The 26,502-nt window shown below is 47.5% G+C and overlaps 1 protein-coding gene across 1 annotated transcript in view; it reads right to left on the bottom strand.

Moving 5' to 3' along the window:
- Nucleotides 1–26,502, bottom strand: part of TCERG1L (transcription elongation regulator 1 like) — a 78,886-nt gene that overhangs the window by 30,368 nt on the left and 22,016 nt on the right. The window contains exon 5 of the mRNA XM_061478696.1: nucleotides 195–320. Coding sequence (XP_061334680.1) covers nucleotides 195–320 — 126 coding nt within the window. The remainder of the gene's footprint in view (nucleotides 1–194; nucleotides 321–26,502) is intronic.

Here is a 26,502-nt window from a genome sequence, read left to right as displayed (position 1 = left end):
ACTGCCAGACCAAGCACACAGGATCCAAACCCCTCTGAACACACTCGTAATGAGCTAAAGCAAATGTCATAAAATTTGAGCTGATTTTTTAAGGTTCCCCCATTTCTATGCAGTATGGAAAGACGGTTTGGAAGTATGCAAATACACAACATATGCTTCAGTAATATAATCAGTGTATAGAACCATAAACACACCTGCTAAGGCCTGATCCATCAAATTGGTTGCCATGAACGTCACCGTCGGTGCAGACAAAGCCGTTACACGGGTGACTTGCGCTGGCATCAAGGGACCCACGTGAGCATCCATTCTGGAGGCGGAACCTGCATTCAAACCACAAGGAAACATTTGGGTTTTTTCCAGTGAACAAAAATGCCTTTAAAAAGCTCCCTTTTTCCACAGATGCTCTTTTAACCTCCTGCTAACCACTTCTCCCTATGCCTGTCTGCACGGTAAAACAGGAGGGCTGTGTTACTTGAATTACTGGTCTACTCTGGCCACGATGTCCATCAGTTCACACGAAATAAGCATTGGTGGAAATCTTAAATTAATAAAACATGGCCTTAAGATAAGAACTTCAAGGATATATGAATGCCTTCAGAACAGGTTACAGCAAGATTAGTTTTCTTATTTAAGGTTAAGTAACAGACCTCCAGTTTTACTGTTAATTCACCACAAACTCTTTGTGTTCCACTCTACCCATTGAAAATCATTTTGCTGATAGTATAAACAAGCAGCTTTATCCCTGGGAATCACAGTCTGCTCAGACAATGCACAAAACAAAATCACTACATTCCTGCTATATGTCATTCCTGTTAAATCAGTAATCCGGGTCTGCTGCTAGAGCTGTGCAAATTAAACCAAGCTACTTAATCCTTGGGAATTTGTGGCTAGCAGCAAATTTGAGGTGAAACCTTGAGCATCAGCTTCCCATTAACTGCTCACGAAACCATGTCTCAGAACCTGAACGACCCATAGCACACATAATTTCATTTCAGATGGACATTCCAGTGCCCCATTAGCAGTCTTCATACGCTGTGTACAAGCCACCATCTGAAAACTGAGCTGGCAAGAGAGAGCTGGGCTTGCTCAGCCTGGAGAAGAGAAGGCTCCAGAGAGACCTTAGAGCAACTCTCAGTGCCTAAAGGGGCCACAGGAAACCTGGACCTGGGCTTTGGACCTGTACAAACACATACATAAAGCACAGATTTTCTTTACCCTTGACATGTACACGTATGCCCAGGCCTGATGCCCAGTCTGACTTGGTGAGTGGGAAACCTCCACAGACCGATGACAGTCTAGAACAAGTGAAACAGGCACCAAAGGATGCTCCTAGACAGTTAACAGTGACGAAGCAGGCAGAGAGAGGAGACAGCAACAGCAAAACCTCTGTGATGCACTGCCTGTCCCAACAAAGCAGCCCCATGCTGTTCTTCTGGTGGCCTCCTCCCTGGGACAGCAGAACCTCCTGCTGACAATGACCCTACAACAGCAGCAGCATGGGCTGCCTGGGGGCATGGGGGAGGTGAGCTACAAGCAGCTGCTGGAAAACACCAGAAAAGGGAAAGAAAGATATGATTATTTCTCTTTTTTTTTCCCTGCCATCATCAGGATAAGAGAAATTCCTGCAAGACACGATCAGGAGCACGATAAAGAAAATACCCTGCAAAGTACTAAGCTTAATCCATACTTGCTTTGAAGAAAGAATGACAAATGAAGCATGTAGAGAAGAGGAACAGGTCGGTGTGATGTTTGTTGTGCTACCTGCAGCACAGTAACATCACGGGAGGCACTCGTAACTTGGCCATCTCTAACGAGGCAGTGAGCCATTCTCCTGCCCAAGCTGCTGTTCAGACCTCAGGCAATGACAGCTTCTTTTTAATGCTCCTGTCAAAGCCCCTGGCAAAACTATTATCTTTGATGAGCTCTCTGGATATAAAGAAACGCTGAGGAGCCATCAGTTCCTACACCAAAGTCTAAGGTGCCTCTAATTATATGGAGCAACCCACATGACAGCAGACTCACAACAGCGCCTCCAGCTTTATGGAGATGCCCAGCAGGATGCCCACATGAACAGACTGAAATGCTGATTTCCATATCCTTGGAGACCATGTCTTAAGCTAAGATTCCCATCTGTAACTTAGGTCATGTTACTACACAATTAATTCCATGAGTAATATTTCATAAAGCAAGTGTTGTTGAGTTTTCTTTGGCTTCTCAAATTAACTGGGGGTTGAAGCTAGATGACATTTAAGGTCCTTTCCAACCCAAACCATTCTGTGATTTTGTAAATTTGATGACAACAAAAAGGACACTTTCACCCTATTGCTTTCAGAGTCTGATTAAAATCAGTCTTGAGTGAGGTAAGTGCATGTGACTGCCTTGCATTACAATAATACCCTTGGAAAGGGCTACACAATGATTCTGAATATATCCAAAACGACCATCTTAATGATGGCAGTCATCACCTTAAAGATGGTCATCATCTTAAGGTATTAAAGATCATAAAGACAGCAACAAATCCAAACCATACAGGAGATGAGCACGACCAGGAATCTCCAGTTTGCCCTTTAATGCCCATGCTTCCAGATGTGAACCCCTGCCCCGGTCCCCTCCTGCTGCTGAAGCTCTCTGTGGCCACGCAGCACCTGAAGAACATGTGGGACACACACGGACACTTGGAGGTTCACAGCCCGATGCTGAAGTTTATAGGGACACCAGGCTGCTGGAGGCTCACATTAAGGTGTGCACGTGGATTTTGGTACACAGGCAATTAGGGTCAATTCTCTACACCCAAAATTGGAACAATTTGCATAATGTGCTTAATTATGTCCCTCTAGTTGGACACATGAGATGAGTTCCGCTCATTTTGTTACCACAGTGCATTGCTCCATGTTCAAACGTGACTTGCTATTATACAATTTCAGCTGCTTCTTTATGCTGATTTATTATCACAAGCAGGAGCAACAAAATTATCAGTGCATCTTTTGGTGTGATGGAAGCAATTAGCTCACACCTTCTGTCCATACTGAAGCCAAGCATATACACACATATATATACACACATTATTTCATACCTGCAGATTGAGTTCAACTGCTCAGTTTAATTACATCTGATGCTCACCAAACAAGCTTGAATGATTTAAGGCAATCTTGACCTTTGAGGAATAAATATTTATGCTTTCTAGTTTTTCATGCTCATAAAGAGCATGGATGGATTTGGAATACAAATAGACTCTGTGAATTGAGTTTAATGTCATGATGCAGTACAAGCTTTCAGCCTGAATTGAACACAACCTGGGCTGGAATAACACCTAAAGGTGAACCATGAAGAACCTGGTACCCACCTATGGATGTTCTGTGCGGTTTATGATTGAGTTTGGGTAAATCTTATTGCAAACCAATGAATGCTGAAGATGGGAAGGAGGCAAGTGATGTTTTCTGTGAAGTTTCTGATGGCAGCCAAGGAGGCCTGACCAGCAAGTCATGCGTTTGGAGAACATCTGTCCCTGTTTAAGATCATTTCGGTGTGTTTTACCATCGCTTACAAACACAAGTGACCTTGGTCTCAACTGCAACCAGGACGGTACAAGGACAAAGGAGGATGAAAGCAGATGAGTGAAAGGTTCAGAAACCTGAAGATCCTTTTGCAAGTGATTCTCCGCTCTGATTTGCATAACTAATGAGCAGACACTGATTTGCATGTCTGATGAAGGGAACCTCAGGGGAGGGCTGGGTGCCTGAGGCTCCCTTCCCCTGCGCAGCAGCTCCATGTACCCACCTCCAGCTTGCTGGTCCCACAGCCACGCTGCTGAGCCCCACCTCAGGAATGGCTGAGCATCACCATGAGCAGGGCAGAAGGAGGGTGGCAGGGACAGCTCCAGCACTGGTATCACTTCCCAGCCCAGCAAAAAGCCTCCATGTGAGCAGCCTGGGACCAGGGCTGGCATCAACCCGGGGACGTTTTCCCTCTTCTCTGCTCCTAGGCAATGGCAACTCAGGGAGGCCAGCTCCTACAGCAGCTCTAGCCACAGTGGGAATGGTTACAGCCACACTGGCTGAAAATGGGAACAGTTATAATACACAAGCCCATCACCTGGCATGCCTGAATCAGCATTTTTATACTGCTGCTTCAGCACCTGAAGAAAAGAATGGGAAATTAGAATAGAATATTATTATTATTTCTAATACTATTATTATTTCTAATGGGGAATTAGAAAATTCCCCATTACAGAACAACAGAATCATGGAAAGGAACTTAAAGCTCACCCAGTTCCAACCCCCTGCCATGGGCAAGGACACCTTCTACTACAGCAGGTTGCCCCAAGCCCTGTCCAACCTGGCCTTATTGTAACTGACTGACTATTACAGCAGAAACCACCACCTCCAGGTGTGCATTAGGAGCCAAATCAAATCAGAGAGCAGATTTTCCCCAGAACACACAGCTAACATATCCACCTCAGGTATTTCTAGCAAACAGCATTTAAAGTCTCTTCCTTTCTTCACCCCACATCACCCAAATGGATCACTGCTGCTAACCCCCTTTTCTACTTGCTTGCAGCCAAACAAGACCTGGGAGATGGAGCGGATGCATTACTGACACTCACAGCTTGGTTGAAAGGGATCAGACAGATTTTGAGGGCAAAACTGTTCTTATAAAGGTTTATTCCATGCCTCGGCAGATCCATCATCTCTCATCGCTTCATTAGACAGCATATGGATGTTAATGACCCATACTAACACACCCATTGCAGAATAACACAATGCTGTCCTGGACCACACTGCAGGCCATGGCAGTGGAGGTCTGCTCCTACTGTTAAGGGTTAATTCTTACCTTTTCCAGTTAAACCATGGCACTTCCAACTTAAGCCTAGGTTGGCAGTTTGACAAGGGTTTAAGCCTGATTTTCCTCATTGTGATTCAAGAAGCCTTTAACTGAACCCAAAAGAACAGGGCCCACATTATTTCTTTTAACTATTCCTACTGAAAATATCCACAGCGCAAGCATAATCTTACCCCCAGTGAAGTCAGCACAATTCTCTCCATTGAGCTGTATGGGCACTAAACACACTCCTAAAACCAAAGCTTTTCTTCCTGCAATTTGCCTCTTGCAAAGCCACTCCATGCCCTGGGACAAAAGCTCTTCGTGCATTACTGAACAGCAGCATTACTCACTTGTATGTATATTAGCTAAATATATCTCAGGACTTGTATTCACTACTGGCTTTGTAAGGCTGCCGCAAGAACGGCAGCAATGGGAAGAGCACAACTGCTGGGGTGCCAGTGGTGGGGCTTCAACCAGGCAGGACTCGACCAGGAAAAGGCCTGCAAGGATTCCTAAAATACACCCTGTGATACGCGGATAGACTCCACAACTCGTTAAAGTTGTAAAGTAGGAATGCTTTATTCAGCGCTGAGGCGCATGGGGGATTGCTCCTCCAAAGGCATGCGCACCTCAATGTCGTTTCCCTTTTGCATTTATCCTCTAAAGTTAGACATACGCATGAGGTTGCACAGCATCATGCCTATACATATTCATGTCCTATCCCCACTCCGTATTATAATGAGCTGAAAGGTCCTTTGCGCTTGCGCAGTGCTTCCTGGTGGTCGTGGGCGAGGGTCTCAAGATGAAGTCAACGACTCTTCCTTGGGCCTGAACTTTTCACCTCTAGTTGCTATGCATGTTCCCTGGAGGCTTGGTCATTGTCCAAAGTGCAGAGCCAATTTCAGCCGGCCTGGGTGTCCAAAGGACTGGAACCAAGTCACAGCCCCTGCCTCTTAACAATAGCCATGTCCTTATATCTTGTTCTAGCATATACAGAGAGTACGGTAAGCATGAACAAGTAGTAACATTGTTAAGCAAGTGGCTTGATCTACCCCTTTGTACATTGCAAGTATGATAAGGATGAGCAAGCAGTAACACTTAAGCAAGCAGCTTGACCTACCCCCCTGTGCATTGGTTAACCCTTCACATCACCTGGAAATAGTCACGTGGTGAGAAACCCGTAACAAACAGGACACTGGGTTTCCTGCAGGGAGGGAGTCAGGGGACAGAGCACTGCAGGGCACGTTCTCGTTTCAAAAACTGGATGCTGTTCAGACACCTAAACCCATCCCTATTCAATTCACCTTCTTCCTCTTTTCACACCTTTTAAGACATACTCCATATTTGCCTGTAGTTACACATTTGTTTCCAAACATGAAACACACATTTACTGAAGCAGTTCCTATACCCCTGGGATTGATGGTTAAAGAGGAATATAAACCAAAGGCATTTTTGTGAATATTAATCCTGGTTTGCCTGAAATAATTCAGCCAGGAATAGTCTTGTCATAACGCTACAGGCTCAGACTTTGCCTGTCCATCTACTGCTTTGCACACCTTGCCAGTTACAGGGAATACCTAAAGGGGCTGACCAAAAAGCTGGACACTGACACTGACCTGGCTGCCTCCTCATTTTGGCCTGGGATAGCTAAAAGACACAATTCTAACACCAATGGATCTCTACTGCAACAAGCTGATCTATCTCTCTCCAGGTGAACACACACCAAGAACACAGAACCACACAGTACTTTTCCAGCAAAGCTTTCCAAGCACCAAACCTCCTGTTTCAGTGCTGCTTCCTGTGCTCATCTGTGGTTGTTCAGCGTGGGAAAAGGACACCAGAACTCAACAGTACTAGGAGAAATCACAGCAAGTACTGAGCAGCTTCCTCAAGGATCTGAAATGTTTTCCATGCATATTTAAAATTAAAGACAAATATATTTGGAAGGGTTTCCATTTAAACATGCATGCTATGGAAGTCATCATATAAAACTAAACTTGCAGCTCTGAGCTGCCAGAGGGGAGACTGAGCTGAGCTCTTAGGCAGAAGCTCTTCCCTGTGAGGGTGCTGAGGCGCTGGCACAGGGTGCCCAGAGAAGCTGTGGCTGCCCCATCCCTGGCAGTGTTCAAGGCCAGGTTGGACACAGGGGCTTGGAGCAAGCTGCTCTAGTGGAAGGGGTCCCTGCCCGTGGCAGGGGTTGGAGCTGGAGGAGCTTTAAGGTCCTTTCAACCCAAACCGTTCCCCGATTCCATGATATTCATTACATTCCACTGTATACAGACACATTCACCTCTGGTTTCTAAAGAAAGTGGAAATTTGCAGTGGTGTAAAGGCCAAGAATGTCATTTTCAAAAGGGTACCCATGACCAAAGAGTAGAAAACCCATTTACAGTATAATTTGGTTGACTTTCAAGTCACTGATGCAACACGGAAAATCCCCCCCATCATAGGAGCCAGCAGGCCCTGCAAGATTTGCTTATTTCTAAGTCAAACGTGAGCTGCAGTGATTCTTTTTTACATCCAAATTGAAACATAATGAGAACATATTAACAGAGAGTATTAAATATTCAGTGGTCTGCCTGTGCTGGGGAAGGGCTTTACCTTAATCCTTCCAGGGGGCCCCAGGGAGCAATGCTGACGCAAGGCAGGCTTTGGGCTTTGCCCTTTTGCTACCCCTTAGGGGAATTCCACTTCTGCACAGGAAAAATCAAACAAAACCCAACCCACCAGCCAGTTCCAGAGAAGTCGAAAGCAGGAGACAAAACAGAAATAAGAAACCAAAGGCTAATATTGGGTCTAAACACTCAGAAGAGCTTTCCTCAGAGCAGCAGATAGAGTTGCTGTTTCCTTTGGGGTGAGTGCCTACAGGAAGCAAAAGTTTTAGGACCAAAGCAAACTTGCCATCAATTCCTTATTCTTATGGATGCCTACGAAACCATGGAGTGGATGAACATGGTGCTGTAAAACCTGTTTCAGAGATGAGAGGAGAAATTCTGGCACTGAGCATATCAAACCCTCCCTTGTCTTCTTAAGGTCTTTTCCAATCCAAACCACTTTGGGATTCTATGACAAATGAAGTGCAGATATGAGAAGCCACGCACTTACCAATCCCACAGCAGCAGCTAACAAACATGTCTGTGTTGCAGGGTGGGCACAAACAGCTTTATCCCGTACCTGGAGGATGCTGTCCTACCCTGCAGACACAACCATCACAACACAGAGACCGTGAAAGGTGAGAGGGAAAGGTCCCTGTGCCCAACACAGCATCTAGAGCACCTTGTCAGCACCTACATCCTCTTGTCACTATGGTGGCTGAGCAGTTCTACAAAATCCTCCTCGCTGTCACCACTTGAGGCATTACATCTGAGAGGGATTTGACGGTGAGCACTAAACCCAGCCCTTGTCCAATGTGAGGAACATGTGTAATACCCAGCTGCTGCCGCGGGCAGCTTGGTAGTTTGGAGCTAAGTACGAGGAATGAAAATCCAGCACGTGATGCTGCAGGGAAACCACAGCTTGCTTACAAAAATCACTGACAGCATTTCACACTTAACTCATTTCTGCTCTCTCTCTAATGTCTCCTGTGGGATTTGGACTTGAACTGAGAGAAAGAATCATGGGAAGAAGATAACAACCTAAAGAAAAATGTAATTGGGATTAAGCAGGTCAGGCAACAAGCATCAGAACCCCCTCCCCCAATTTAAACCCAGCCCAGCAGAGAAAAGAAGTTTTTCTACTGGCAAGGAAAGTCACAGGCAGCAAAGACTGCTAAAGGATGGTTCAACAACAAGGAAACAGAACCCTGGTCCGATCCTTTCATCACTGAAAATTTACTTGGGAGGGATGTGCACGTTCCCAGCCCAAGGGCCTCACCCCGGTGAATGACATCAGCATCAACACCAGGACAAGATGATGGGGACAATTGTCATCCTGCTTCCCCAGGAGTATCCCTTGTGGTCACCTTGGTCTGGCCAAGCAGTAGGGAGGATCAGAAAATCCCTGGAACATGTAACACTTAGTTCTATAGAATCGAAGAGTCATCAAACGGGTCGGGATGGAAAGACCTTAAGGCTCCTCCAATTCCAACCCCCTGCCACAGGCAGGGACACCTTTCACTAGACCAGGTTGCTCCAAGCCCCTGTGTCCAACCTGGCCTTGAACACTGCCAGGGATGGGGCATTGGAAGGAGAAAAGCAATGAAATCCACAATTTCAATCACTGTATCTGATAGCCAGTAGCAGGCAGACACAGAAACACACTGATTTATTTTTATTATTGCTGTTATCATTTTATGACACCAGAAGTTAGTGAAGATCAGGGCCCAGGGACTTGCTTCATTTAGAAGCCACATCCATCATGATAAGGTAATCTGGGGCAACACTGCTTATCTGCAAAGGATGGGAGAAGTCTCTTTGCGTGAACAAAGGAGGACTTGAACAGCAACAAAAAAGAAAATCAATTTTTACAAGCCATGCAGGCTCCTCCAGCGACATCCAGCCCCTCAGCTCTGCTTCCACCCTCTCCTCAAGGTCACACCACACTTTTCCCCATGGCCGTTTTCAGAGGCTGCCTGGAAGCCACGTTTGCAGAATTCCCTTTCCTTACTCTCTTTCTTCAACAGACCTGGAAACAGCCATTAAAATACCCAATGCTTCCCGAGTTTGATTCTCTTCTTCCCTCTGCTTTAGGCTGCAAAACGTGCTGCATTTTCAGAGCACCATCTGCCCGCACTGGTCTGTAAAGCTGCTGCTGGGTGAACCCTTGCAATAAACATCTCCAGCACAGATGCTGCCCAGCTGCTAAAGGGCTCTCAAAGCCCTGTATTCCCTCCCAGCCTGGACTCAAACCAAGCCTCTGCCCTCTCCTTTCCTCACCTCCAGTGCTGGGTGACTGCAGGAAATCTCCATCACGCTGCCATACACTGTGGTGTTAGGTAGGAAAGCCACAGCCACCCAAAAAAGCACCCCCAAGAGCTGGGGAAGGTGTGTGGAAATGGCAACCCCTGTTTCCCTGTTTATAATCTTCCCTGTATCTACCATGAATGTGGTTACACAGGTTAACGATGATTTATGTTGCAACCACTGCACTGAGCACTTCTTCACCTGCAGTGTGCAAGTAACCCCTTGAATTCTCTGTTAGAAACCAGAAACTGAAGCAAATTTCCCAATGAGAAGCAGATGGGATCCATTTGCTTGCTTATAGAGAACCACGGCCCATACCTGAACCACAGATACACCAGGAAGGTAACAGCTCATGGACCACCCGTGTCAGCAGGGACGAGACAAGGGGAGAATTTTGTAAACCCAGACTTTAATTGTTCCCTATTGTCCTGGGTTCAGCAGTAGCAGTCATTTATCTCCTCAGTAGCTGGTGCAGTGCTGTGGTTTTGACTTTCAGCCTGGGAGCAGCGCTGATAACACCGATGTTTTCAGTTGCTGCTCAGTAATGTTTGGTCTGACCAAGGACTTTGTGAGCCTCATGCTCTGCCATGAGGAGGGGAAGTCGGGAGGAAGCAGAGACAGGACACCTGACCCAAACTGACCAAAGAGCTATTCCATACCACAGCACGTCAGGCCCACTGTATAAACTGGGGCAGTTACCCAGAAGGATTAGATCACTGCTCGGTCAGGCTGGGTATCGGTCGGCGGGTGATGAGCGGTTGTATTCTGTTCCCCTGTTATTTCCCTTATCATTATTATTATTGGTGGTAGCACCAGTGGTTTGTGTTATACCTTAGTTACTGGACTGTTCTTATCTCAACCTGTGGGGGTTACATTCTGGGCTCAAACCACGACACCTATCTGAATAGAAACAACACTTTAAATTTTGGCAGCATCACTGCTGTTGGCAGAACCACCCCCATTGCTTTGCGGTTCTTTGTCCAGGCTTCTCGGGGGTTTATTTCTGTTTGGCTTCTCCTGTTTTTAAATTAAAGCAAAATAAAACATGAAATTGCTACTGAAGATCTATTTTGCTGCTGTACAGGTGAGTTACAACAATAATATATTCAATGACTTGGGATGGAAAATAGAAGAATGGCAATGAGCTGGAAGGGTGAAGGGTGATACCGAAATGAATATGAGTTTCTAGAAAGGAATAGCTCTCAGCAGGTTATGGTACCTCCTGGCACAGGCACAAGGGACTCGAGGGCATCCCAGCAACCTAGAAAAGCATTAGGTGGCTTATCAGTTTTGACACAGAGAATTTTTAATATTTTCAGTTAAAAGTGAAGAGTGCAGAGGATCACTCACCTCATTGCTGTGCCATCAGATTAATAAATTGCCCTATGAGGAGGTCAGAAAATTAGTATAGCCCTTTCTCTCTCTGGTTAAATGAAAAATGGTGGCATGACACACAGCTACAGATGGACAGATATATACACACAGATACATATTTATCTGTACAGCTGAAAGACAACATAGAGAACTACCAAAAGTCTACTTGAAAGAAAAAAATTCTACATAGAATCAATCACAGAATGGTTTGGTTTGGAAAGGACCTTAAGATCATCCAGTTCCAACCCCCTGCCATGAGCAGGGACAGCTCACACTAAACCATGGCACCCAAGGCTCTGTCCAACTTGGCCTTGAACACCACCAGGGATGGAGCATTCACAGCTTCCCTGGGCAACCCATTCCAGTGCCTCACCTCCCTTACAGTAAAGAATTTCCTCCTTAGATCCAATCTAAACTTCCCCTGTTGAAGTTTGAACCCATTACCCCTTGTCCTGTCACTACAGTCCCTAATGAAGAGTCCCTCCCCAGCATCCTTGTAGCCCCCTTCAGATACTGGAAGCCTGCTAGTTTGGGTTGGAAGGGACCTTCAAAGATCACCTAATCCATCCAGTTTCCACCTTTACACTGGAATTCAGTTAAATGGTAGCAAGAATAACCATTTAATATGAAATAAATTCCTACTACATGATTACAACTGTTTGACTCACAATGCTTTTTTAACGTCAATGTGGCAGAATGCTCTCCCCCAGCAGCACCTCCCGAAACATCCACACACAGCACCCCTCACATCCCTCCGGTGGCTTTCATGGCCCTCCTCAGGTATTTTACAGGCACCGTACACAGCTTTGAACACAAAGCCAGACTGAAGATCCCTTTTCAAAAGCAGGTGCAGACACATGACAGTCACCAGCAGCATCAGCTCAAAGCCCTTCATCCCTGGCTCATCACTACACTGTTGGAAAGTCAGTAACGAGCTGTTTGTGGTGAGGAGCTCGCATCTCCCTGCAGCTGCTCCAGCACAGCTCCAGGCTCCTACAGAAGCAGAGCTTTCTCTTCATACCTTCTGTTTCTGGGGGTGTTTGCCCCTTAGTTCCTCCACAAACACACTGTAAACCGCTCCTGTACAGATCTGAGAAGAAGGATTGAGCTCTCAAAGACTGGTGAATCCCTCTGTACCCATAAGCAGCAGGAAGGAGGAGAAGAGAGAGATGCTGTAAGTGCTCAGACTGAGACAAGATGATGGCAAAACCTCATCTTTCCATAAGTGACTGAGCATCCACAAGAAAACAGCGCTCTGAATGTCAAAAAAAGCTTCAAGTGATGCTCGCCTTGTTTAAATACCAAGAGGCATAAATCCCTAGGAACTCCCCCTCATTAGGTCAGAGAATTGCTGCAGGAGGTAATTGCCCATCCCCTTGCACACTTACTGGCCAGCGGATGTGTCCATCTCGGCCATCAGGCACAAGTCATCTCCTCTGACTGCCACTGAACTGCCCTGCTCTGAAATCCCCGTCTTTGTGTCCTTCATCCCCGAGGAGTTACGGGCAAATATTTACTGTTCAGTCCAATGATCTTCTGCTACACCGGCGAATGCTGAGAATTCTGCATGAAAACCAGATTATTGGGAACTGTTTCCCTCTACGTTATTAGTAATGTGGATGTAAGGATTGGATCTGAGGCACCCCTGCATGGCAGCTGTGCCCTTGAGCAGTGGGAGAGGAGAGCAGCAGCACAGGCAACACGGTCCAGGCTCTGCCTAATGCCCCCGGGGGGGATATTCATGACAATCTACATAGCAAACAGCTGGGATGCCTGAAAATGGTGCTTGAGAAGATAGATTCAGCTCTCAAAGCAGAGAAAATCAATATCTGTGTGCTCTGAAGGAGAATCTCCTCACTTAGGATGAGTACAAACGCGTACGTTCACTGCGGTGGCTCACAAACCAACAGTTCTCTTTGTCTCACTCTCACAACTCAGTGCTTTGCCTGTGGCAGTGTTTCTGCACAGGAAGATGCCAAGTCCCCCACTGTGTTCCAACAGCCAGGCAGCAGCTCCAGCACACGCTATGCTTCCTCCCTGCATCCCACAAGGAAGCTTGGTAACACTTTTCATATTTGGATTTTCAAGGGAAGATATTTGGGGGTCTTTGATGGGCAAAAGTCCCCCAAAGGAGACTGGGGCATCCACACACTACATCCATTGGAAGGGTAGTGACCTGACAGGGTCTCTAAGTCTTCAGGCTTCCCAAGACCAGAAAATAATCTCACATCAGCTACTCTCTCAGTAAATCCATAGAGATGAAGGGACTGTAGTGACAGGACAAGGGGTAACGGGTTCAAACTTCAACAGGGGAAGTTTAGGTTGGATATAAGGAGGAAATTCTTTCCTGTTAGGGTGGTGAGGCACTGGAATGGGTTGCCCAGGGAGGTTGTGAATGCTCCATCCCTGGCAGTGTTCAAGGTCAGGTTGGACAGAGCCTTGGGTGCCATGGTTTAGTGTGAGGTGTCCCTGCCCATGGCAGGGGGGTTGGAACTGGATGATCTTGAGGTCCTTTCCAACCTTAACTATTCTATGATTCTACTTCAGCACAATTAAAATGCAGCCTCCCCTCAACTTAAACCAGAGCTGAGCCATGGCACCCCGCTGGCTCAAACCCAGACCAACTCTTCAACTCCCACATCTAGATGCTAATCGAGGTTTCCTTGAAAAACTTCATGTCTCATGGGACTTTGAGACAGGATTGTCATTTCAGATTTCCCCTCATGTGCAGAAAAGCTTCTCATGATACAATCTCCCTTAGACACGAATCTACTACCTGGAGTAAGGACCTGTAGCACTTTCAGACACACTTTGCAAAGTCCGAGTTCTTTGATCTTCCTTTTCCCCCAGCTCTTTCTTTTGGGAACGGGTTATTTAAAAAACATTGGTTCAGAACATGACTTGACACAAGAGTCTGTGGGGGCCACCCAGCAGCTCACCCACACCTGCAACCGATTCCTTCTCCAGGGTCAACCTGTGGAAATCTCTACAGTGAGAATTCCCGTTCAATCATTCTGACCTCAGCTTTGCTATGGTCAAATATGGGAAACAGACAGGAAGATGTTTCTGTATTTGGAAATATTGGAAATCTTTAGTGGTTTGGAATAGACAGGTAAATTTGCAACACCTGTGGAAAAGTGTTGGCAGCCAAGTTGATGTGCAGTGGTCACTCTCCTCAGCCTGAAGTCACTGCTTCTTAAATGGGCTGAGTTGGAAGGGACCCCAAAGCTCCCCCAGCTCCAACCCCTGCCACGGGCAGGGACCCCTTCCACTAGAGCAGCTTGCTCCAAGCCCCTGTGTCCAACCTGGCCTTGAGCACTGCCAGGGATGGGGCAGCCACAGCTTCTCTGGGCACCCTGTGCCAGCGCCTCAGCACCCTCACAGGGAAGAGCTTCTTCCTGAGACCTCTTTGAAGAAACAAATCAGCAACAGAAACCAAATGAAACAGGCTCAAAAAGGATAATAAAAAAAGGGAACCTTCTGGAGCCGAACCCATCCATAGTAATGCAGACTTAGTGGAGTGTTTCGCGCCTCATTTTCTGCCAGCTACACAAACAATAGCTGCTCTGGGCTAGAAACAGCCTTGTTTTAATCATGCAGTTTTAAAGGAACCAGAACACTGCACCAGAACCAGCCCAGCTGGGGGGGGGGGGAGCAGCTACAGCCTCCTCCTGCAAAATTCCATTTAAAAACATGCAGACCCTGTGCTGACAGCCATGCACGGGGCTACCCTTCATTACAGAGAAATTAGGGATCCGAGTTTCTGTGGCCAAGCACAGAAATCAGAACACGGGCTACGTACAACTGCAAAGAGAAATTAAACCGCAGCGTGTTGCACCTGACAGCAGAATGGAAACGGAGGATGAAATCGCTGTTGATGAATACCCTCTCCCAAAGGTACAGAGGCTTGGAAGCGCTGGGAAACTCCTTTTTCCTATGAGAAGGGCACAACTGGAAGTTCTTACTCATGCCATTTTCCCAGGTCACAATTTCATCGCATAAGGTGTCCCTGCTCTGTAAATGAGCTACAGCAAACATTAGAGTGGTCTCCAGAAAAGAATGGGTTTGTTAACTGTGATGTGGTGGGAGCCATCCATGCACAACCCAAACGGCTCAGGTTTACAGACATTTTGGGAACTTGAATATTTGCCACTAACTCCATAACTTCAAGGCCAAATGTGGAACCAACACTGGTTTTATGGGGGGGGTGTTTTCAAGACCAAGGGGAGAAATGAAACGCAACCCCACCTTCATGGCAAAGGCAGGACTGTACCTTCAGCAGCGCTCCGTGCATCAGAAAAACACAGGATTTCATTGTTTGGGTGCAGAACTGCTCTTTGTGCTTGCATAACTGACACTGCCCACTAATACAAAGAGCTAAGGCATGGGCTTGTAGGGCTAAATCATGAGGCAGACTGATTGAAAGCTCTGGGAGGCAGCAAGCACGGACAGCAGGGACGCACAAAGAGTGCTCTGCAGCCTCAGCTCTCTTTTCTGGTTGTGCTGGACCCAGCAACTCATCACTGCCACCACCTCCACCATCTGCATCCTCTGCTCCTCCAGCCTGCTCGGCTTGTACATCCCATCCTGAATTTAACCCTTTTCTCCACCCTTGTGTAAAGGTGAAAGAAGGAAACTGCTTTACCATCGCTGCTGTGCAACAGCAGGCATGGTATCATCCATCTGAATATAAACGGCATTTTTGGGTGGCTCCAGTGCAAGACACCATCATGGGCCAATCACCCCAGCCCACGGAGGTGGATGGACCAGCTGCCCTTTTCATGCAGGAGGCTCCCAGGCAAAGTCTTCCACCTTGGGATGCTCTGAGGCAACAGGCATTGATGCACAGATGGGTTTGGTACCACTTATCCCTTCTAAACTTCCTCCCTTTAAAACGCTTGCTAGCTCTGTATAAGCTGCATTGGGGTCCAGGAGAAGTTCCAGAATCTCAGCCTGGGTTCCCACTTCCAAAGTCCTGGCATCACGGTTCTTCCTGTGCTCCAACAGCAGGTTCTCCACTGCCAGCGTTATACAAACTGTAATTCCACAGGTAGCCACCGGAACCATGTTCTGAGTAGCAGAAAGCTCAAAGATGGTCTCTGAATATGTATTTTGGCTCCAGTGTGTGCTACAGGAATAAGCTCTGGATCCCTGCTCAGCAGCGTGGGCAGCTAGAGATGTGCCAAGATGGGCTGTGCGTACATCTCCCAGGCGCACTCTGGTACAGGGATGTGTCCTTAGCTGCATCCAATAAACCCTGCCCTCTTTAAAGGGAGGATGGAGATGACTTTTCATAACCACAAACAGCCTAGAAGAATGCTCAGGCTGCCCTACTACATGATTGCATGTTGTGATACTGCTCTGCAATGCAGTTTCCATCCACTATGATTTTAACAGGGCAATTGATTTTTAGGGACCAAGGGAAAATAAGATTTCATCTCCTCTCACGCAAGCGGATATTTACAAGATACAAATCATAAAGATGACATGGCTACAAGTACCAGATTACAACCTGTGCTAGACTGACATGGTTTGCAATTACTTCGCTTCTGCTACAGCTTAGCCCGGAAAATTTCTCCTTCAAAATGATCCGTGTTGATTTCAAGTCTACGCTGCAGACACACATAAAATGTGGGCAGCTCCTGGGCTTTTCCTCTGCAGACACCAGGTGCTCTCAGCATCACCACAAATGCTACTTAGAGCATTAAAAGGATCTCCAGTTCAGATGAGGGCAGTGCAGGGAACACTCAGCAGGAGCACTCAAGCGGTCTTGTTCAACATCTCTGTTGCTGCCATGGACAGTGGGATTGAGCGCGCCCTCAGCAAGTTTGCCGATGACACCGAGCTGTGTGGTTCAGTTGATACCCTGGAGGGAAGGAATGCCATCCAGAGGGACCTCGACACGCTTGTGAGGTGGGCTGATGCCAACCTCATGGAGTTTAACCATGCCAAGTGCAAGGTCCTACACCTGGGTGGGAGCAATCCCAGGCACAGCTACAGGTTGGGCAGAGAAGAGATTCAGAGCAGCCCAAGGAGAAGGACTTGGGGGTGCTGGTCGATGAGAAAATGAACATGAGCCGGCTTCAGTGTGCACTCGAAGCCCAGAAACCAACCGTATCCTGGGCTGCATCAAAAGGAGCGTGACCAGCAGGTCAAAGGAGGTGATCCTGCCCCTCTACTCTGCTCTTGTGAGACCTCACCCGGAGCATTGTGTGCAGTTCTGGTGTCCTCAACATAAAAAGGACATGGAACTGTTGGAACAAGTCCAGAGGAGGCCACGAGGATGATCAGGGGCTGGAGCACCTCCTGTATGAAGACAGGCTGAGGAAGTTGGGGCTGTTCAGCCTGGAGAAGAGAAGGCTGCGTGGAGACCTCAGAGCAGCCTTCCAGTATCTGAAGGGGGCCTATAGGGATGCTGGGGAGGGACTCTTCATTAGGGACTGCAGTGACAGGACAAGGGGTAACGGGTCAAAACTTAAACAGGGGAAATTTAGATTGGATATAAGGAAGAAATTCTTTCCTGTGAGGGTGGTGAGGCACTGGAATGGGTTGCCCAGGGAGGTTGTGAATGCTCCATCCCTGGCAGTGTTCAAGGCCAGGCTGGACAGAGCCTTGGGTGCCATGGTTTAGTGTGAGGTGTCCCTGCCCATGGCAGGGGGGTTGGAATTGGATGATCTTAAGGTCCTTTCCAACCCTAATTATTCTATGATTCTAAATACACCCTGTGTTGATGTGAAAATACAGAAGAGCAGCAAGATGACAGAGTAGGTGCATCAGTCCATGATCCACACACCCACAGCCAACTCCAAACCCCTAACCAGGGCTCACCACTGCATCTCCTTGTCCCTCATACCTGACTAATGCTGCAGCGGTGACTACAAATCCGAGCAATGCGAATTCAGTCAAACACCCAATTCCCATGGGAGTCCCAGTGCAAGAACTGAACACCTCAAGTCAGAGTTTTGCTTTTCAGGAAAACTGAATCAGGAAGTTTTCTAACTACCCATTTACGTCAATTTATGCAACTAAAATCCAGCTCCAACCCCTGCCACGGGCAGGGACCCCTTCCACTAGAGCAGCTTGCTCCAAGCCTCATCCAACCTGGCCTTGAACACTGTTAAGGATGTGGCTTGCACCCCTCTGCCACCTCCCAGCACATGCAGTAGCTGCACTTTGGCTTCTGCAGGGTAATGTTAAGCTTTCGTTTCAACATGCCTTGGCACAACCACTTCAAGGACAAGTAAATGCTGAAGTAAAATGCTCACTGGAGTGGCAAGTGAAGATGTGCTGATAGAAAGGCAGCAAGTGCGCCTGTGAATCTGCACAGTAAGTACCAAGTGTCAGTGAGCATTTCCTGCCAACCAGCCGAGCCAGGTAACACTTTCCTATCCCCTTCTCTCCTTTTAACAACCTGGGGTTTGCAGTTTCCAGTCGATGAGCACAGGAACACGCAAAGTCAAAGCGGCTTCAAAACCATAGTGAACTCGAAGCTAGTCAATACCTTTAAAAGCCAGCAGCTGAAGGGCCACACTTATCCTTTCTTAGAGGCTATCTTTGATGCTTCTAAATACTGTCTGTTAGAAAACAACCAAAGAACCTCTCCCTGACCCACAGCAGGGGGAAGTGATGGTACCAGCCGCCCTCCCACTGTCCCAACCCAGGGAGGAGGATGTGAGCAGGGAGCATCTCCTGCACCGCAAACCCACTGGTTTTACCAAGCAGAAAATACCCCCAAAAGAAAAGCCATGTACAAACCTCCCTGCTGCCCTCTCCGCGCTGGTTTTCCCGTTCAACAGGCATCAACCGCAGGCAGTTACAACTCTGATTGCTTACCAAAAGCATTGGTGCCACACTGGGGACAGCTGAAACTTTTCACTTTACAAGATTTCCCACAGGAATTATTTTTAGATGGGTTCTCAGCATCCTCATTTCTTCCTTTTTTGGGAGAAACGGTTCCTCAAGTCCACACAGCAGCCCCGACACATACCTTGCCCAGACCCCTGATACTGCCTTTAGCTGTGGCTGCCCCATCCCTGGCAGTGCTCAAGGCCAGGTTGGACACAGGGGCTTGGAGCAAGCTGCTCTAGTGGAAGGGGTCCCTGCCCGTGGCAGGGGTTGGAGCTGGAGGAGCTTTAAGGTCCCTTCCAACACAAACCAACCTGGGATTCTATGGTCTGCAGTCTCCAGCAGGAGTGAAGCCCCCTGTGAATGGCATCAGTGATCTCCTGCCACGGGTGCTTAATTAAAAAAAATCATTAAAGAATCTCAATTGGAAGGAGAGCAGTGTGCCCGGCAGCAGGCGAGACAAACCATTTCCCAACTTTAATGAGATTTCTCATCACAAGAGACATAAAAGCAAGAATCATAATAATGGTATTAAAAATGACATATTTAATAACAGAAACAAGACTATAAAACACCACTTCAAGCCCCACAATTAGAAAAGCAAATGATGCATATCCCAAGTGTCACAGCCAGCATCCCCACGTAACATCTTGGCTCCCTGGATTGCTGCTAACCCCATGCTGGAGCCACATTGCCTGGGTCAGATTCACAGAATCACATACTCATCGAATCCCAGCCTGGTTTGGGCTGGAAGGGACCTCAAAGCTCCTCCAGCTCCAACCCCTGCCACGGGCAGGGACACCTTCCACTAGAGCAGCTTGCTCCAAGCCCCTGTGTCCAACCTGGCCTTGAACACTGCCAGGGATGGGGCAGCCACAGCTTCTCTGGGCACCCTGTGCCAGCGCCTCAGCACCCTCACAGGGAAGAGCTTCTGCCTAAGAGCTCATCTCAGTCTCCCCTCGGGCAGGTTAAAGCCATTCCCCTTGGCCTGTCCCTACATCCCTTGTCCCAAGCCCCTCTCCAAATCCCACAGGTTCAGAAGACTGAAAACACAAATTCTGTCCAGAAGTTTCTTCTCTCCCTATTTATTTTTAAGGATGAATATTACAACCCCCAAGATGCCAAGCTTCAGAGCCACTGAACAGCAATTCCCCACCTGAAGTCATAAAGATGGAATTCTCCATCTCTACTATGTCACGTTTTCCTGCAGCGTTATGGATTGGGCGGCCACAGAAGGGAACCAAGAGACGCCCCAAAGGTTTCAACACCGGAAGGACCGTAATGCATTTTGGAGCAGACCTTCAGCACCACTTACAGCGAGCTCCCGAACAGCTGCTTACACCAAGTGTGAAATTAGATTCCCTGCTTTCGCTCCCATTAATTAACTCCCGGAATCCATCTCAGTAATCACAGGCGGGGAGACAGCCGGCGCTGGAGCTCCACATCTCCCCCTTCCCGGCTGTTCCTCCTCCTCTTCCTCCCAGCAAGGAGGCTCCGCTGACCAATGGACCCCTTCAACCCCACACCACTGCCCGGGCTGTCCTGGCCCAAACCTCATCATTTATGAAGGGAGGGATCCTCCCCCCTGCAGCCCTGATCCAGCTCTGGGGCAGCAGCACAAGAGGGACGTGGAGCTGTTGGAGAGAGGCCAGAGGAGGCCATGGAGATGCTGTGAGGGCTGGAGCAGCTCTGCTCTGGAGCCAGGCTGAGAGAGCTGGGCTGGGGCAGCCTGGAGAAGAGAAGGCTCCTGAAGGGGAGACCTGAGAGCAGCTCCAGTGCCTGAAGGGGCTGCAGGAAAGCTGGAGAGGGGCTTGGGACAAGGGATGTAGGGACAGGCCAAGGGGAATGGCTTTAACCTGCCCGAGGGGAGACTGAGATGAGCTCTTAGGCAGAAGTTTTTGTTTTCATTCCTATGAACAGTGTGAGCTCACCATGAGATAAGAACTGATTTAGTTCCTGTAACACGCCATGGAACATGTGGCCAGGACATATGTTTGCAGAGGAAACACACACAATGGTACAGAGTCCTACAGCAAAAAGATCTTTATCCTGTCCAAATGACCACAGCCTTCTAGATCCAAGCAATCCCTGAACAGGATCCTCTGGAAGGCAAAATCATAGTGATGCAGGACAGGGAAAATGAAATACTACTCTTCTCCCAGCAAAACCACCTTCGCCTACAGCAAACACAGCACACTGGTCAAGCTTAACAAAGCCAGGGCTGGATTTGCACAGTGCTGCACTAAGTGATAGCTTGTCTTTAGAAGTGAATGAAATCCAGGTGCTGAGCTGGTGTGATTGACAAAGCCCATGGAATTGTATCGTCCTCCAGGTTTACCTTCAAAATAAGCACTGTGTGAAGGGAAACCCAGCTCCTCTGTTAGATTAGGGGGGAAAATAATTGTTTCTCCTTCTATCTTAAAATGATGTTGCTCCTCTGTGCCTTACTTTAACAGTAAAGCCAATGCCATCCAACAGAAGGTGACACCATGTAGACTGTCACTGCTGAAGTGACTTACTGACCATATGAACCAGTCACTGGGCTCATGGTCAACCTCCAGCCCCAACTTTACAGCTACTGAAGGTGGATGGTCATTGCTCAACCTTTTCCATAGCCAGGAGCCCCCTTCAAGCAAGGCTGAGCACAAAGATGTGCAGACAACTGCGCATGGATGTGATGCCTCCTGCCCACAGCCCCCTTCCCAGGAAAGCTGGCAAGGGACTGGGGAATCAGCCTGGCCGATGGACACTGGGCAAAGGAGAATATCACAGGGTGATTTGTATTGGAAGGGACCTTAGAGCTGACCCAGCTCCAACCCCTGCCCCGGGCAGGGACCCCTTCCACTAGAGCAGCTTGCTCCAAGCCCCTGTGTCCAACCTGGCCTTGAACACTGCCAGGGATGGGGCAGCCACAGCTTCTCTGGGCACCCTGTGCCAGCGCCTCAGCACCCTCACAGGGAAGAGCTTCTGCCTAAGAGCTCCTGCCTAAGAGCTCATCTCAGTCTCCCCTCAGGCAGGTTCAAGCCATTCCCCTTGGCCTGGCCCTATCGGCCCTTGTAAAATGAGGTCCCTGGTCTCATCTGCGTGATGCTAGAGGAACACAGCTTAGAGAATTAAGCTGTATGTTCTCAGTATCTGATTTATTTGTTGATATTTAAAAGAATGTAATCATTAATATAGGTGTTAAGGTATCAGTAATCTACCTTTTTCCAGATTCTCATTTTGAGGATTGCTTCCTCTCAATTCCCTCTTGTAAAAGGCAAGCTGTGACATTACTATTTCACCCTTCAGTAAAACACAAATGAGACGTAACCCATGGCTAAGAGGAGCAGCACTGGAGCTGTCACGTTTTCCTAGCAGTAGCTCATGTGTGTTTCTAGGGGCACGTGTCTAAAACTCCACCGTGATCACTTGAGGCACCACTGGCTCCTGGTGCATTACAGAGCATAACACAGCCCCCTCAGACGGAAAGAAAAGTTAATATTGGATTACATTTTGGCAAGTTTCTAGTGCAGCAGCACTTAACCTGGGTGAACTGCCCATGTTGGGGACCTCCTGACCCCAGGAACGTGGCAGCCTGTGTAAGATGAAAGCCTCCGTTTGAATTATTCACATGATCCATCATATGGATTCATATGGAAAATAAGGATATAGGTCCCCAAACCCAACAGCAGCGACTTCTGCTGGGTGGGCACGGCGCATTTCACTTGGAACCGAGTCTCTAAGGGTGTTAATGAAGTGGTTCTCAGAGTAGACTGTGAACTGAGATGCACCAGCCAATACTGGTGTGGGCTGCAGTGTGCCCATGGGACCAAGAAGCACATGCCTAGGGGTGGGCAGGGAACAACAATGATCACCCCACACCTTTCATGTCTCATAAGGCTTCTACCTGCTCCATAACATGGTCCCACTTGCAAAACTTCTATGATTTATTTCCAGCCTTATGAAAACTAACTCCAGCATAAAATTCCAATCTCTTCAGTTAGCAGGATGTAATTCTGAGAGAATACACTAAATTATGCACTTTCAAACCTTCAGAAATTCCACTTTCTCTCTGCTGTATCAGAGTAATTATTTCTGCATGAACTAATCCTTTGTGTTTCAGGGTGAAATCTTTAAATACTTATTTCTACAAGGATTTCAGTTATAAATTAGGTTTGGAGTTTTGAAACCAGTAAAGTAGAAACTAGAAATGCGATTCTCTTGCACAAGGTTCTCTTCCAAGGCCAGGCTGGACGGGGCTTGGAGCAAGCTGCTCTAGTGGAAGGTGTCCCTGCCCATGGCAGGGGTTGGAGCTGGAGGAGCTTTGAGGTCCCTTCCAACACAAACCAGGCTGTGAATTTTTATGCTGAGATTTAAGATAACCGGTTCTTGAAATCACAGTGGGGAGCCACTGTGAGACCTGGTGGGAGGGGGTTTGTTTTCTGGTTCCACGGGGCTCTGGTTGGACTTTGCTGCTTCATCCATTCTCCAAAACAAGCCCTTCCCTCGGCTGCAGAAACATCGCCATCCCGTTTTGCATGCAGTAGACTGAACTAAATTTGTAATAAAAATCAATGCAATTCTCCTTAGCTCCTCCAGGGAAGTATCTATGGCATGCTCCAAATTGGGGAATTTAATTAATTTTCCTTATTTATATTCTGGCCAGTGAACTAAGATTCATTTTTACCTCGTTAAATTTATTTACACTTCTATAATGGGGGCTGATGGAGAAACCCGTGAAGTCAACCAGAAAACATCCACTGACTCCTAACTGTGACTGGTTAAAAATACCATGAAAATCACCATAAACTTGTTTCCCACCCTTTAAGATGTTGAACAGGCAGAGCTGCTCCACTGGCTTAGTAATAATAATTAATACCAATAATAACACAAGCCCTGTGTCCTCCCTGGGGACATGCCACATGCACATCCCTAGGGCTGAAGGACTAAATCCACCAGCCGAAGGGCCATCGGGTCCTGGCCAATGAACCACCCTGAGCTCCCACCTTTGGAGCCCTCCCCATCGCCTCCAAGCTGCTCATGGGCATCAGCACAGAACCTCCACGGTTCCCTGACATTTACATTCACATTGAGATTTCCTTAGAATCAGCTCCCAAACAGGTATTTTTATGGTATTTTTAATTTCCCAGATTAAATATAATTGCAGTCTTAAGTTATCTGAAGGGCACTTTTGTGGCACAGGGTTTACTCAGTTCACAATTACATCAGACAAACTGTTTAAGGGAAAATTAACACACCATTAGCCCTTGAGAACCTGTTCCATTTTGGGGAATGCTGTGAAAGTCTTGCCTTGGCTAACACATCACACTGAGAATTTTCTATCAGAAGAAATAAGATTCTACAGATGCAAATTCTACAAGATCAGAACAGTTTAAGACCACAGGATTTCTTCCTCCATCAGATGCTGCTTTTGCACTGAGTTTACACTACATACAGATGGGATTCAGTATTGCAAATACAGATCAAACATTGAGAACATGCTGGTTGAAACAAGATGTTGCCTAAAAGAAAGCTGAAGCCTACAAGAAACCTGGAGAGGGGCTTTGGACAGGGGCCTGCAGGGACAGGCCAAGGGGAATGGCTTTAAGCTGCCAGAGGGGAGACTGAGATGAGCTCTTAGGCAGAAGCTCTTCCCTGTGAGGGTGCTGAGGCGCTGGCACAGGGTGCCCAGAGAAGCTGTGGCTGCCCCATCCCTGGCAGCACACTCCAAGAGACCCATCCTGCTGGGGAAAGAGCGAAACATCACCAATGCAGACACCAATGCAGTGTTCAAGGCCAGGTTGGACACAGGGGCTTGGAGCAAGCTGCTCTAGTGGAAGGGGTCCCTGCCCGTGGCAGGGGTTGGAGCTGGAGGAGCTTTGAGGTCCCTTCAAGACAAACCGGGCTGGGATTCTGTGATTCTATGAAACTCACACTACAGCTTCATTTTACAACATCAAAATAAGCCCATTCCCCTCTCTCCCATCTCAAAAATGAAGCCAGTCGAACATATTATGAAATATATTTATAATATAAAAAAAATCCCACATTTCCCTTCTCATGATAATATACTTCAAGTTCTCCCCAGTGCAGGAGACATGCACACAAGGGAACTCCTCTCCTGTCGCATCTTTCCAACTTTCACATGGATCTTAGCAAGATTTGTTCTTTTGCCCTGCTCTCAGCATCACCACAGCATTTCTGGTGGTACCAATACGCAGCTCAGGAGGGATGGCTTTGCCTCCTCATACCTGAATTATTTTGCACTGCAGCAACATGACACAGTAACCGTATTAAGCCTTGGCAACGCATGCAAAGCTCCTAATGGTTTAATTGCACAGATAAATTTAAGCAAACAACAGCCACCACCAAAACGCGTTACTTCAGTGCCGATTTACAACTCACAGTCACAAACAGTAATTCCCCTCCATGCATCTTCTCCTAGAGGGGGGCAATCACAACTCTCTTCTTGAAACTATTATCCTTGCAAGACCTATTTCTTTGTTTCAGTCAATTGCTTTTTCCTTCTAAGACTTCTGCTCCACTTTTATCGAGTTCAGCCAAGACTCTGCCTTAAGATGCAGAAATCTCAACTAAATCTGGGTCTGCAATAGAAAAAAACCATGAGGCAGCAGACTCCATCATTGGAAAAGCCTACCGGGGGAAGGAATGGTTCTCTTGTAGCTAACAAGGAGAAGCTGAACTGATTTGAAATGAAACGTTTGAACTCCCTGACACATGAAACAGCCCCAGCCTTGGGATGCTGCTTCAGGAACACTGGTGGGCAGGCTGGCACCTCAAGAGCTGTATGGGAATGGAGACCTTTCAAGGCCAGGTTGGAGAGGGCTTGGAGCACCCTGCTCTAGTGGAAGTTGTCCCTGCCCATGGCAGGGGTTGGGACTGGAAGAGCTTTAAGGTTCCTTCCAACCCAAACTAGTCTATGATATGATTCTATGGATCCCCAGGAGTCCTGTGGGCCACAGGTGGGAGGAATTCAGCCCTTAAAGAAGAGATCAAGACCTAAAAGACCGCACCAGTCCTGCCCTGTCCCGACTCCTTCCTTTTAAGCATGAGCTTGAGACAGTGAGGGCACTCACATCCCACCAAGGCAGGATCTCAAAACTCCCGAGACAGAGATTATGATGCTGGCCAACCAACCACCCAGCATGAAAGAGAAAGAAGTGATCCAACAGTGTGCTTTTAGCTTGCTCCCCACGTGCTGCAGCAAGGGGGGCTGGCAGCACACTCCAAGAGACCCATCCTGCTGGGGAAAGAGCGAAACATCACCAATGCAGACAAAGTTCCTCAAAGTGCCTTTGCTTTCTGCAGGGAATACTGCTAACTGCCCTATTAATGGTAATCTTCCAAGTGTAGCAGCAATAACTGCCTGGTCTGCGCCACTTACTTGTCTCTTGAATGGGGAAAAACCACTCTGCAGGTGTTTTAACAGTGTAAACGCCATTACTGACACGTGAAATCTGATTTAAACACTCTACAGCAGTGCGAGGGCATTTTCTGAAGAAGAAAAAACCCTACTACTTGTTTTAACAAGCAGTTAAACACAGAGTAAATTAAGTCT

The sequence above is a fragment of the Pezoporus flaviventris genome, unplaced genomic scaffold (genome assembly GCF_033815535.1).
Source record: "Pezoporus flaviventris isolate CSIRO_AGI_PZ_B2104156 unplaced genomic scaffold, CSIRO_AGI_Pfla_v1 ptg000129l, whole genome shotgun sequence".
Classification (NCBI taxonomy): domain Eukaryota; kingdom Metazoa; phylum Chordata; class Aves; order Psittaciformes; family Psittacidae; genus Pezoporus; species Pezoporus flaviventris.
Note: the sequence above shows the minus strand (reverse complement) of the source record. Positions and strands in the feature narration are given on the sequence as shown.